The sequence below is a fragment of the Strigops habroptila genome, chromosome 20, assembly GCF_004027225.2.
Source record: "Strigops habroptila isolate Jane chromosome 20, bStrHab1.2.pri, whole genome shotgun sequence".
Classification (NCBI taxonomy): domain Eukaryota; kingdom Metazoa; phylum Chordata; class Aves; order Psittaciformes; family Psittacidae; genus Strigops; species Strigops habroptila.
In genome coordinates this window covers 5,187,548-5,200,644 of record NC_044296.2, presented here as the reverse complement: position 1 = coordinate 5,200,644, position 13,097 = coordinate 5,187,548, and the positions used below count along the sequence as shown (strand labels likewise).

Below are 13,097 nucleotides of genomic sequence, written 5' to 3'. Positions count from 1 at the left end.
GGCACAGGCTTCCGAGAGGGGTGGTTGATGCCCCAAACCTGTCAGTGCTGAAGAGGCATTTGGACAATACACTTAATAACGTGCTTCTTTTGATCAGCCCTGGAGTGGTCAAGCAGTTGGACTAGATGACTGCTGTAGGTCCCTTCCACCTGAACTAGTGTAGTTTAGTCTACCCTGTGTGAGGAAAGTGAGGCCTTGATGGGGGGAGATCGGGGCACAGCAGCTCTGTGGGAATGCCTGGCCTGTGACTTCTGACACTTCTCAATTCCTTCCTTAACTTCTTTGGCTGTCCCCATAGCTTTTACCAGTGTTCTGCTGTAAGAAATGGGCTTAATGCACGTGTTAGAACTGGAAGTAAGGAGAGGCTTCGGATGTATGGAGGAGATAACTGTTATCAGGAGCTCCAGCATCCAGCTGGGTTTGGGGTTTTCTTAATTTAATGATTAAGCTTAATTGAAAAGAGCCAGAGGCACCTGCAGAGGGGCCTGAAACTGCTGGATTGCTCATGGCCTTGTACAGACCACTCAATGCCACTTCTCTGTCCTGGGCTGCCTGGCACCAAGCTCATCCTTCATCAAATCTCTGCAGTCCCGGATGCGGGCTGGAAGGGATGGTGGTGCCCATCTCCAAGACCTGCTGGTCCTCCCACTTGGTGGCCAGAGGAACCATGTGAGAAGAAGCTGGCAGGACACGGGGTCCTCTCAGTTCCCAGCACCAAGACCCACACGATGGTGTTCTCCTCTCTGGTCCTCCACATGCACTCATCCACGTCAGGGACACAGCTGGAGCCAGGAGCCCATCCCCACCCAGAGCCAGGGGCGTAGCTTCTCCCCAGGACACGGATCCAGGCAGAAAGCGAAGACTGGGGCTTTGTTTTCAGCATCAGCAAATGCCACCTGCCTGTCCGTGAAGTCCAGGCAGACCTGGATGGCCCTGGGGAGGCAGGGGAGGTGCAGGGGAGTCCAGTCAGGCTCAGTGAAAGCATAGTATTGTCCAAACCACTGCCCCACGGCCCAGATGCCCTCCTGGGGGGTAAAGCTGAGGACCCCTTTCCTCCTGACAGACTCCCGGGCCACCCCCAGAGCCCACCAGTCGCCCCCCTCGGCCACCTCCACGGCCCAGCAGTGCCTCCCCATCGCGAAGCCCTGGCTGCCCAGCACACACGGCTCCGTGTCGAACCGCTCGGCGCTGTCGGGCACCGAGGTCCACTCGTCCCCACGGCCCACGCCTCGCTGGTCACCAGCCAGGATGAGGAAGGGGTTGGCGGTGTCCAGGTCCAGGGTCACGTTGGCTGGGGACAGAGGAGGAGAAGATGCTCAGGACAGGCAGCCCCAGGGGCTGCATCCACCCCAGCAAGAGAAGAGACACAGCGATTTCTTTCCCCTTGCCAGAGATGTCCAGCGTGGGGTGGGAAACCCACAAATGCTGGACTGCCCCAGCCTCAGTGGTGCCCTGATCCTGCTCCTGATCCAGGAGCTTCCATGCAATCCCTGGCCAAGGAGACCTCGGTGTCCTGGAGGAGGGTGCACCTGAGTGGATGGGTGCACATCTGCCCTGTAGATACGTGGACCTGAACTTGGGTGTCTCTAGTGCTGCGCACCTGGGCACAAACTAGTGCAGACTGTGGACAACATTACCCCAAAACTCACAGCCCCAAATTCCCATTTTTTCCTGTAGGAAATGGAGAAAGCCAAAGATGCAGCTCAGGTGTCTTTGGTGTTGGTGGTGGGTCTACATATAAGCATGAGGAATTCAGCTGTGGGGTGTTGCAGCCACCAAGTCTCAACCCCATGGCAAACCCAGGCTGGGACAAGCCCCACGTGCTCTGATCCTAAATAGATCTTCCACAAAGAAGCAGGATGCATTTTTCTCCTCAACAGAGGACAGTTCCCCCTCCTTTTCCCTTCTGAAAACTCACCTCTTCCACTCATCTCCTCCACCTCACTGGGCAGGGTCTCATTCTCTTCTCTCTCCATCCTGGATTCAAGCATGTCCGTAGAAAATCAACAGGAGGGGAGGCAGGAATCCCTGTTGCAAGTGGAAATTGCAAGACTCAGAGACTGCTTAAACGTGATAAAGAAGCAGAAGGAATGATGGGAAAAACACAGTATCCAGGCACTTACCTGCAGGCTGACTCCAGGAAAGGAGAGTTTGGATGGGTTTGAAGGTCTTCAGTCTGCTCTCCACAGCCCTGATCTCCTCATGGCTGGGCTGGGCTCACACAGCACTTCCAGCTTGTTTGATGGAGCAAATGTCAGTCCGAAGGGGCTGGATGGCCTGGGGAGCAAGGCCGGGGTCTGGCACCTTCTCCTCTCTGAGCGGGGGACCAGAGCTTCCACCTCCCCTCCTCTTGGTGACCGCTTCCCAAGCCGTGACGCTGCTGGTGGCGTGTGACCTCATCCAGCACTTGGATGTGGGAGTCCCTCCAGTGCCCTGAGCAGACCTGCTGCATCTCCCCTCCCTCAGGCAGCTGCCGGTGGGTGATAAGAGCCGGGAAGAGGCTGTATCTTCCTGCAGCAGGATGTTCGATGGCACCACGTGCACCTCCAGCCCAGTGGGATGTCGCAGGAGGACACCAGTCACAGACCAGTGGCCATGCTCTGGGGGTCCAGATGTGATGAGGGAGGAGGCCTGGCTCCATGTGGGAGCTGCTTGCCCGGATCTGTCGTGCTGCCAATGGGTTTCAGGGTGGAGACATTTCCCTCTGGTAAATGAGGGGAGCAGCACACGCTGGGCTTTGCATCTCACTTCTCTGCTCCTGGCAGCTTTTCATGTGCCTGGCGTGATGGCCTCATCCCTGCTTGCAGGGACCCTGGGTGGTGGCTTTGTCACATTGCTCTGAAAGCCACCAGCTCAAGCACAAAATAAAGCAGAGCGTGAAGGGAGCTGCAGCCAGACGGCCCCACTGCCTGGGGCTGGGACGGGGACCTGGGCAGGCAGCACCGAGCACAGATGGGCTCAGCAGGGACTGTTCAGTCGTGTGGTCACACGGGCATGGTGGGGGCTTCAGCACGGGCAGCTCCGGCCCCTGCTGCTGACACCCCCAGCATCTGGGACCCCACAGCTTTGCATCCTCAGTCACAAAAGCTGGGCTTCCTGAAGTGATGCCTGTGATACCCCTGTGACTGTCATGAGTGAAGAGCTTCGTTTATTACACTTACCTCTGCTATCATCTGTTGGCCAGGCCTGTGTCTCTGTAGGCTTCATTTATCACCTTTTCCTCATTGTCTCTTTTGGCAAGCTCCCTGCTCAGATCCCTTTACCCGAGCGGATGCTCTTACCTCCCATGTGCACCCACACGGAGCACCCCATGGGCCTGCTTTCATGACACATCTTAGGGCAGCAGCTTTCCCTGACCAAACCCTGCTCCATGGCCTCACCTCTTAGCCAGGGTGGGAATTCTAAGCAGTTTTTAAGCTAGTGCTGGGCTTTGCTCCCGCCCCGGCATCGCCTCTGGATGGAATCCGGGTCCCGTCGCCTCCCTCCTTCCCAGCGGCTCTTCCTGGGGGATGTAAAGTGCTGCCAGAATCCATCCTCTCCGCAAGGGGGGAGCTGCCAGAGGAGGCCGTGCTGTGGAGCTGTGGAAGGTGAGCCTGGAGACATCAACAGAAGAACATTTCTGGAGCAAAGGCATTGCCAGAAGTGCCCAAATCACTCAGCACCTTTGGGGTTAGAGCAGAGGCAGTGCAGGAGGAAGCGGGTGACAGGCTAGGTCGCAGAGGGACGGTTCGGGTTGGTTTTCAGGTAGGGAAATGCTTCGCTCACATGGGACTGAGCCCTCTGTATGCCACCACCATCCACAGAATGGAAAACCAATAGGAAACCTCCCCTCCTCTGTAGCATCTCCCCTTGCAGCTTCTGGGTGACCTCCAGCCCTGTGGCCCGAGATGCTCTGCAGTGACCCCTGGGCCAGGGAAGCAGAGACAGCTCAGCTGAAACAGCAAAACCGAGCTCCTTCCGCTGCCTCTAATCTCCGTGCCTGGTCTGTGCTGTGGCTTCTCCCACAAGTGTTAGAGCTGCTTCTCAGCTCTCCAGAAGAGCCATCCCTGTTTTTCCTGGCAAAGCCAGAAAGATCCCTCATCTACACCACAAACAACTGGCTGAGGTACTGTGCAAGAACTGTTTCATAATGGTATGCCAATGAGGCTGCGTCCCCAGGTTGAGGTGCCTCAAGAATCAAAGCCCAGAGTGTGCTGGGAAAGAGGTGCCTTGCCTTGAAGCAGGGGAAGGGGAGACATTTGTGCAAGGGCCCCTTTTCCCAGGATGTAACAAGGGCGCTCCCCTTGTGGGGTGCAGGGGCTCTGCCTGGGGTGCAACCTCCCCCTTCACTGTGCACAGCAAGAAATGAGGAAGCTGGTTATGGCTGAGACTTCTGCAAGGAGACAGTGATGACAGGAGGTGGGTTGTGCTGCTCAGGAAGCCGCAGGTTCCTGCCCGTGGCCGTGTGTGCTGATAGAGGCCAGCCCCCACCACCAGCGCTGCCACCAGAGCAGAGCCTGATCCTCGGGAGGAAAAGCAGCAGCAGAGCAAGCACTGGAGAGTCCATGGGTGAGTCCTGGGGAAGCAGCATCCATCGGGGGCCAGGCACTTGGCGTAGCCGTGTCTGTGCAGGGGAAGCTCCTACCTTGGGAACCCAAATCTAGCAGAGGGCACAGCTGGTGTTGGGTAGAAGGATATTGAGGGAGCCTCCTCCAGCACACGGCTTGTCTGGGATGGGGTGGGTGTGGGGATGCGGGGATGTGACCACCACAGAGCCACTGCTTCTGCAGCGGTGCTTGTGCGGGAAGAAGGGTGACATGTAGGTACGCTCCTGCCTGTGCCCACGGCTCCCGGCTCTCCCCTCCAGGCCATGCAGGACCCTGCCCTGCTCCTGCTCCTTCTCCCAGCCCTGCTGTCCCCAGCCGGCGCCTCTGACCCAGGCCAGCCCTGCCCGGTGGAGATGAACAAGGTCAAGGACCTCCTGGAGGCGAACTGCACCGGGCAGGCTCTCAGCACGGTGCCCCCAGACCTGCCTGCGGACACGGGCATCCTGCTCCTCAGTGCCAACCGCCTGGTGTCCGTCTCCATCAGCACCTTCCTGCGCCTCGCCCAGCTCCAGGACCTCGACCTGTCCGACAACGGGCTGGTGGCTCTGCACACCGGGCCCACGCTGCCGTCCCTGAAGGAGCTGATCCTGTCCCACAACGCGCTGGGGGCCCTGCCCGTGCTGCAGGGGCTGCCGGCGCTCACCCGCCTGGCCGTGGCACACAACAGCGTGGCCACGCTGGCGCCGAGGGCTTTCCTCGCCGTGCCGAGTCTGCAAGACCTGGACCTGCGCGGGAACCGGCTGCGGACGCTGCCCCAGGATGTCTTTGCAGGGCTGAGGGAGCTCAAGGACTTGGACATCTCAGAGAACCTCCTGGAGAAGCTCCCCAAGGAGCTGCTGCAGGATCTGCAGGACCTGGAGACCCTCTGGCTCTCGGGGAACCGCCTGCAGAGCCTCCCCCCCAACTTCTTCCCTGAGGGCCACATCTTCATGTACGTCTTCCTCACGGAGAACCCCTGGCAGTGCGACTGCAACCTGCACTACCTGCGGGGCTGGATCTGGCAGAACGAGGGCAGCGTCTACCAGCCGGAGCGGGGCCTGGAGAAGACAAAGGTGGAGGTCGCCCCCGAGAGGGTGCTGTGCCACAGCCCCGCCGAGCACCAGGGGAAGCCCATCATCCACTTCAAGCCCAACTGCGGCAACGTGGGGGATGAAGAGGAGGAGGAAGATTATTATGGTGATGGGGAAGAAACGGTAGAGAAAGCTGCCACGGCCCCCTTCTCCCCCCAACATCCACCCATCCCCAAAGAGCACACTACCATGCCCCGTGCTGTTACGTGGCCTCCCCTCAGCACCCCAAGCACTTCACCCACAAACCCCAGAGCTCCCAGCACCACCACTCCTGCCCCAGCCAGTCCCACTGTCACACCCACACCGGCCCCCAGTACTGCCACCATTGTCACTGGTGCTCCTGCCAGCACCCCGCACAGAGCCACCACCTCACTGCCAACTCCAATGGTGTCCACTGGTACATTTCCCACCACCTCCGTGGCTCTGCCTTCTACTACCATGATAGAGGCCTCTTCCGTTGCTGCATCTTCATCTCCACCTCTGATGTCAACCACACTGGTGGCTTCCACCACTCATGCCCCAACGCTGGACACTACATGCTTCACGCTGCCTGCACCTTCCCCTCCACCTGCCCCCCTGCCCCTGTGTCCCTGCTCCACACCGGGGCTGGCTGTACCAGTGCTGCGCTCATGGGCAGGTGAGGATGGTCTGCAGGGTAGGCACTGGGTGCTGAATCACTGCTGCCTCTTGCACTGGGTGCTCTACCTGGCCTCCTTGGTGCTGCTGGTCCTGACTGTGCTGGCCCTAGCAGGCTGGCTGGCATGGATGTGCCTGGTGGGATGGCCCTCCTGGCACAAGTCCCTGCAGGCACAAGAGGTTCAGTATCTACTGCTGAGGGAGTCAACAGGAAGCCCTGCGATGCACCTCAGCAGCTCCAAAAGCCACCTCCAGCGCACCACGTTCTGTACCATCAAAGAAGTAGAGTTGTACCCTCAGGTCACTTACTGCACAATTAAAGACCTGGGGATACGGTGCAGTCCTCCTGCAAGTTCTTCTTTCTGCACCACGAAGGACCTCTGTATCCACCATAGTCCTCTGAATGCTTCATTCAAGTCTTTCTCCAGGAAGCTGATGGTCACAAACCTCGGCTCCCTGAGGACCTCTTCTGCTTACAGTCTGGACAGCGGTGTCAAGGCCATTGGTGATGTGAGAGTAAAATACGCTGGCAACAGCTTGTAAATGCTTCTGTACATTCAGCAAAAGAGATGGAGGAGGGTCATGACTCTGCCTCATGTACCCTTGTTTTACAAGGGCAAGATCCGCTTGCCCGGGAGGAAGCCATCCAGCTCTTTCCTCTAGTGTTACTCTCACACACCCTGAGGTTTCTAGATCTGAAATAATCACTTAGGTACTTGCCATGGGGAGAAGATGTCCTAAACTGGTCAGTGATAGTCTGGGGATGCCACTGCCTGGTTTCGGAGTAAGTGTGGGAAAGCAGAGCTTGCTTTGTCCTCTATGTCCCAACTGCTTCTGCCCAAATGATGCACATTAAGCTGCGTGATGCTTCCAACTTGGTGCTCTTAATCACAGAAAATAAATATTCCCTTTGCCTGAGTTTCAAATGGATGCTGGTTTCATTTCGTTAGACATCTCATAGTCCTGGCAGGGTCCAGTGAACAACAAAATTGTCTTCAGTACTTGGAATAGTGAAGATAGATAGAGAGGAAAAGTCCACTTTAGCTTCCTACAAGGGCCGACAAGAAAGCTGGGGAGGGGCTTTGAACAAGGGCCCGTAGGGACAGGACAAGGGGGAATGGCTTTAACCTGCCAGAGGGGAGATTGAGTTGAGATCTCCAGATCTGAATGGCTGGAGAATTGGACAGGTATAAAGCGGTGTGAAGGTCAGGACCAGTGCCTGGTTGTTAATGGATCATAACTCTTCTTGCATGGTGTTAGCATGGAATAGCACGTGGGGCTGTGATGGAAACTCTTCTATTTAAAGTCTTCATCAGTGACATGGAGGAGGTGACTGAGTGTGTTTTTATCGCATTGGCAGGCGACAGCAGGTTGGGAGGGATCTGTTAGCATGCTTCCAACGGGAATACCCTTCAAGGGAGCACCATTCACCCTGGAGAAATGGGTTGACAGAAACCTGGTGAAAGTCAACAAGGACAAAGTCCTGTACCCTGGAGGGAGGAGCACAACAGGACCAGTGGAGCACAGACGGGTTGGGGAGCAGAGCTATGGAAAAAGAGCTCTGTGTCTTGGTTGACAGAAAGGTGAAGAAGATCCAGAAGTGTATCCTGGCAGCAAAGAGAGAAGAACAGAAGCCTGGGCGGGGTGAACAGCAGCACAGCCAGTACACTGAGGGAAGCGATCGTCCCCCTCTGCTCAGCACTCCTTAGACCACATCTAAAATACTATTTTGGTGAGCTATGAGAACCTGAAACCCTCCCCTACACATGCCAGGACCCCCGATTGCCTCCGCAAAGGTACCACTGGTACTCCAGTATCTCCCAGAATCCCATTACCGCTGCTTCTGCTTGCAAGTCCTCCCCAGCATTCTCCCACCTCTCCGCACAAGCAGCGCTCCCCTCCAGGAAGCCAAGACCTCCCAGAACCATGTAGGAACTCCAGAAGTGCCCAGGAGCCCCCGAACGCCACTGTCTACCCTGCCATCTACCTCCCCAAACCCTGGCAGCCACAGGACTCTCCTACTCCCTCAGGATCCCCCATGCAGCCCAAGAGGCCTCTCAATCCCAAGACACATGCATGGAACAATGAACACAGGCACCCCAGAGCCCCAGTGCCCTCACCCCACCTCCTGGTCCCCACCACAACCCATCCAGTGCTCTCCTCCTTTTCCTTGTGAGAAGCACCTGGATGTCTGGGTTCCCCAGCAGAAACAAGACGACCCACATGAGCAGTTCCAGAGCCACTTTTATTCCACCCAAGTGTGGGGGGAAATTGGGGGATCCCCATCTCCCAGTGAAGGGCTCAGGGCAGAGAGTGAGTATTCCTGGAGGCACAGGGTCGCAGTGTGGGGAGTCCTTCTGTCCCATGGGGTCCCCATAGCCTAGGGCACCTACCCTGGGGTGCGGCATTGCTGGAAACCACAGGAGGAACCCATTCTGAAGGAGGGATCTGGGGGTGACTTTGTCCCATAGAGGTGCCCATGGATGCTACCTGGAGATGCCAGTATACCTGGGGTGCAGAGCTTTTAAGCCCCCCTAAGTACTATTGGGGGTTTCAGGTGATCTCAAGGGGTCCTCAAGGCAGCTGGGGCCACGCAAGGCAGGGGGGACAGTGAGGACGCAGGCTTGGAGGTCGGTATAGGCATGGGGCAAGGTGCCGCGAGTGATCCAGCGCCGGGCAGCCGGCTGGTAGGCATGGATCAAGTGGGTGTCCTGGTAGGTGTCATGACTGTACCCTCCCAGTACGAGCAGTTCCCCCCCTACCACAGCCGCACCCCCAACTACATGGGCTCGGGGCAGGGGGCTGAGGAGGACCCAGATGTCCAGCTTGGGGCTGTAGACCTCAAAGGCCAGCTGGTCCTTGTAGCCCATCTGCCCAGCCCGCTGGCACAGCCCCCCGGCCACGTAGAGCTGCCCCCCCGCCTCCTCCATGATGTGCCCGGCTCGGGGGCCATTCATGGGGGCCAGGAGCTTGGCAGGAGCACCCGGGACGTAGCGCAGGAGGGACGCCTGGCACTGGGACGCCTCATCACACCCCCCTGATACGTAGAGGGCACCATCCAGGGCACACGCCGCGTGCCCACACAGAGCCATCGGCAGGGGCTGGCACCTCCTGGGCGAGGAGAGAGGGAGGGGGTGAAGGGCAGGTCAAGCAGGGCTGCCCCATGGTGACTGCCTGCCCAGGAGTTCTCCCTTTGCTCCATTGCGTGCCCAGCAGGCAGCGCTGGCCAGCACCAAGGAGCCCCAGTGGGCAGCATCAGCTCACACATAATGGGTGCCCAAGGGACATCACTTCAACGCTTTATAGGCTCCAAAAACCCCCAGTGGACTCCCTCAATGGACAGTATTGGCCAACACCCAATGAACACTGCTGGAAATGATTTGTCTTATCGGCCAACAAACCTTCAGCGAATATTATTGGCCAACAACTCATTCATCACCCAACAGGTGACACGGGCCAACACCCAATGACCCCCAAGGGACATGGTTGCTCAACAGCCAGTAGACCTCTCCCAAAGGCCACTTTAGGCCATTTCTCCATTGAAGGCTCAGTGGCCCAAAGACCACTCAATGGACACCACTGGCCAGTGCAAGGGGTTCCTAGGGTAGAGAAAAGCAAGTGTCTCTGTGGAGCGGTCTCACCTCCAGGTGTCGTTGGTCAGGTCATAGCACTCCACTGTGTCTGTGCAGTAGAGCTCTCCCGAGCTGCCCCCCAGGGCGTAGATGAAATCCCCAAGTGCCACCGCAGGGAAGTAGCTCCGTCCGCAGGTCATGCTGGCCAAGCGCTCCCAGGAATTGTCCAGAGGCTGGTACCTGCATTTGAGAGGTGAAGGGGCAACCCGTTATCTACAATGCCATGAGGTGATGCTGGCACCACCGAGGGCAACAACCCACCTACAACCAGCCAATTCCGTAATGCCTTGGAGCCATGTGGTTGCCTTGCATGGGAATATCCCCTCCTCTTGCACACCACCAAACCCAGAAAATGCCCTGAGGCGTCTCCAGGTAGGACCCTCCCTGCCCTACCCCCCAAAAAGCTATAGCATCCCAGAGCGGGAGAGCACCTCCCAGCGCTACACCCAACCAAGCCCCAAATGCCTTGGGGCCACTTGACCAATTGCAATGCCACAATGCCTTGGGTCCATGGCGCAGCTCTAGCTTCACCAACACCTCCTGCGATCCCACAACATATGCTGCCACATAGCACCTTTAGGTCCTCGGTAGCTCTCACCTGTAGACACTGGCCAGGGTGTCATGGACCCCGTAGTAGTGCTTTCCACCCAGGATGTAGAGAATGTTGCCCACCACAGCTATAGCATGGCGGAAGCGTGGGCCATCAGGAAAGTGTCCCAGCGCCCTCCACTCCACCTTCTTCACCAGCCCCACAGTGCTGAGGTAGCGATGTGCAAACCAGAGGTGTCTGCTGGGCTTCCGGGCAGCCAGGTTGGATGTCAGCTTTTCTCCACCACAAACCACCAGCACCTCTTGCAAGGATCGCACCCGACACGGCAGCTGGGCCATGGGGGCCAAACTTGCTACTATGAGCTCACGGATGACCTTTGGGTCAGCTACTCCTGCAGTCACCGATGAGACCTTCTTCAGCTCCCAGGTGGACATGAGGGCGAAGCGAACGGATGACAGCACTTCCTTGGCTACATCCTCTTGGCCATCTCTATTGGCCGTAAGCCACCGAGATGCTGCTTCCAATGCCTCCAGTTCATGGAGGACATTGAGACCATCAGAACGGAGGAGGCGGATGAGAAGGTGTGCGGGAAGATCCAGGAAGGCCGGTGTGGCCACCACGCTGGGGAAGGTTGCCAAGATGTAGTCCTCTGCTACACGGCTCACCTGGGCCAGCCCATAAGCCACAGCAAAGGCCAGAACATCCAGGCCAGTGTCTGGGGTCAGGCCATGGGTGAAAACATCCAGGCAGAGCGTGAGGAGCCCCCATGCCTGGTAGCGCAGGGAGGTCTCGGCTGCCTCCAGGACCGTGGACCACGGCCCAGCCACAGCCCCGGTGTACGCGAAGGAGAGGAGCAGGCGCAGCTCGGCGGGGGACAGCCCCGTGGCCAGCGGGGCGGTGGGGTCATGGGTGGCCTCTCGCATGGGGCAAGTGAAGAGGGCTCGGAAGAAGTCACAGGAACAGCTCAGGACCAGGCGCTGAACTAGGGGAAGAGGAGTGGTGGTGGTGGGGGCAGCAGAGGACACACACCCCCCCTCCCCAACCCCTCCAAACCCCCAGCTCTCCCCATGGGACCAGCCACGTGGGCTCCTCACCCCTGCCAGGGGACCTGCCTGTCCCGCCATGCCCCGTCCCCCTCCTCAGCCCCTCCTGGGGGACCTCTGGCTCACCTGAGATGACCTCGTCCCCTGCCTGGAGCTGGAGGTCGCAGCCCAGGCCGCTGGCGTGGAGCCGCTCCATGGCTCTGAGCGTCTCCCACTGCTCCTCCAGGGGCTCGGGACCTCCCTCCTGGGAGTCACCGTCCAGGCACAGGGCACAGGCGGCCACCACCCGCGGGGCCCCCAGTGCCTGGGCAGCCTCCTCCACCTCCTTCTTCCGGCCATGGGGCACGGTTCCGCCATAAGCGAAGGCAAGCACGGCCCTCCAGCCCCACAGCGTGGCCCCAGGGGGCAGGGGAACATGGGGCTTGGAGCCTTGGTGCTGCTCCCTGGTCCTGCCCTCCAGGAAGCGAAGGAAGAAGGAGCTGATGGAGGCCAGGACCACAGCATGGGCCATGTCACCCTCTGGGCCCACGCACACGTCCACCAGCTGTCCTGTGGCGCGGAGGTCGTCAGCCGTGGCCAGGACGTGTCGGGCATGGGCCCTGTCCCGCAGGTTCCACTGGGCCGGGGCTGGCCCCTCTGCGACCCACATCTTGCCTGTGGGAACACGTGGAGCGGGGTCAGGGTGCTGTCCCCATAGCCAGAGCCTCTGGCTGGGGACACAGGGCACTGCCTTATAGTGAGAGCCACTGGGTCCACTGCCAAAGCCTCCACCCCATAGCTGAGACCACCAGGCTTTGCTACTGCCCCACAACTGAAGTTGGTGGCTCTTGGAAAAACTACAGCCCCATAGGTGAGACCACAGGCCATGCTGCTGCCTTATAGCTGAGGCTGATGGACCTTATCTGCCCCATCGCTGAACCCTCAGGGTGAAGCCACCGGCCCAAAGTGAACACTGCTGCACCACAACCCCATCACCCAGGCCACTGCCCCCCATCAAACACTCCACCCTGCAGCAAAAGCCACCAAACTCTTCTCCAACCATGGCCAAAAGTACTAGTGCTCCAGGAGCAGCCAAGCTGCTGTCCCCAGCACAGCCCCGCGGCGATCGCCCCCGTCGCGCTGCCCGTCGCATGTCGTGATGCGCCGCGCGCCGGTTCCTGCCGTGCTCACACACCACTGCTGGGGCGCCCCACGTCACCCCGCGGCGCCGCTGCCCCCCGCCCCGGGTGCCACCTCACGTGTCACTTGCTGGGTTTGCACGCTGGCGTCGCGTGTCCTTGCTCGGGCCGCGCGGGGAGTTTGCCGTGAGCCGTGCGCCGCATCTCCGCGACGCGCTGTCCTGCACCGGGCACTCGTCCTTACCCGCCGGCCACCGCTGCGGGAAGCTCCTGTGACCCCCCGGGAATGTGACGGGGTAATTATAGCCCGGGCAGGACACGTGGCCACGGGCAGGAGCTGGGAGAGGCTCAGGCAGAGGGAGGGCCGAGGGCCCCGAGCCCCGGGATGGGGCGGTGGGGACACCCGGTGCCCTGAGGACAGGTGGGTGGGAGCTGCCAGGAGGTTCCCCCCTCTCGGGCAGC

At 59.3% G+C, this 13,097-nt stretch overlaps 3 protein-coding genes across 4 annotated transcripts; 1 reads left to right on the top strand and 2 right to left on the bottom strand.

The window, feature by feature from the left end:
- Positions 1-303: 303 nt before the first annotated feature.
- Positions 304-2,273, bottom strand: LOC115618162 (thaicobrin-like). 2 transcript variants are annotated; one of them, XM_030509448.1, is made up of 3 exons: positions 2,124-2,273; positions 1,919-1,989; positions 304-1,291 (listed from the first exon to the last, which is right to left on the bottom strand). In XM_030509448.1, exons 2-3 carry the CDS (start codon positions 1,974-1,976, stop codon positions 771-773), a joined length of 579 nt encoding a protein of 192 aa, XP_030365308.1. In that variant the 5' UTR covers positions 1,977-1,989; positions 2,124-2,273; the 3' UTR covers positions 304-770. The 2 variants fall into 2 exon arrangements, with proteins under 2 accessions (XP_030365308.1, XP_030365307.1); XM_030509447.1 differs by having other exon boundaries at positions 1,919-2,028; positions 2,124-2,272.
- Positions 2,274-4,779: 2,506 nt separating this feature from the next.
- LOC115618158 (platelet glycoprotein Ib alpha chain-like) lies at positions 4,780-7,218 on the top strand. Its single transcript, XM_030509440.1, has one exon. The coding sequence runs from the start codon at positions 4,850-4,852 to the stop codon at positions 6,833-6,835; it is 1,986 nt and encodes a 661-aa protein (XP_030365300.1). The 5' UTR covers positions 4,780-4,849; the 3' UTR covers positions 6,836-7,218.
- A 1,304-nt stretch (positions 7,219-8,522) lies between these two features.
- KLHL33 (kelch like family member 33) lies at positions 8,523-12,166 on the bottom strand. The gene is made up of 4 exons (XM_030509405.1): positions 11,644-12,166; positions 10,523-11,456; positions 9,934-10,104; positions 8,523-9,403 (listed from the first exon to the last, which is right to left on the bottom strand). The coding sequence occupies exons 1-4, from the start codon at positions 12,164-12,166 to the stop codon at positions 8,827-8,829; spliced, it is 2,205 nt and encodes a 734-aa protein (XP_030365265.1). The 3' UTR covers positions 8,523-8,826.
- Positions 12,167-13,097: the final 931 nt, after the last annotated feature.

What these genes read in the sequence shown, in the direction of transcription:
- LOC115618162 (XM_030509447.1), bottom strand. Translation starts at nt 1,991, where the DNA reads ATGCTTGAATCCAGGATGGAGAGAGAAGAGAATGAGACCCTGCCCAGT. An exon ending in GGAGGAGATGAGTGGAAGAG is followed by an intron (nt 1,292 to 1,918) that starts GTGAGTTTTCAG and finishes CTCTGTCCCCAG; the next exon opens with CCAACGTGACCCTGGACCTG.
- LOC115618158 (XM_030509440.1), top strand. Translation starts at nt 4,850, where the DNA reads ATGCAGGACCCTGCCCTGCTCCTGCTCCTTCTCCCAGCCCTGCTGTCC.
- KLHL33 (XM_030509405.1), bottom strand. Translation starts at nt 12,166, where the DNA reads ATGTGGGTCGCAGAGGGGCCAGCCCCGGCCCAGTGGAACCTGCGGGAC. An exon ending in AGGGGACGAGGTCATCTCAG is followed by an intron (nt 11,457 to 11,643) that starts GTGAGCCAGAGG and finishes CTCTTCCCCTAG; the next exon opens with TTCAGCGCCTGGTCCTGAGC. An exon ending in CTGACCAACGACACCTGGAG is followed by an intron (nt 9,404 to 9,933) that starts GTGAGACCGCTC and finishes CTCCTCGCCCAG; the next exon opens with GAGGTGCCAGCCCCTGCCGA.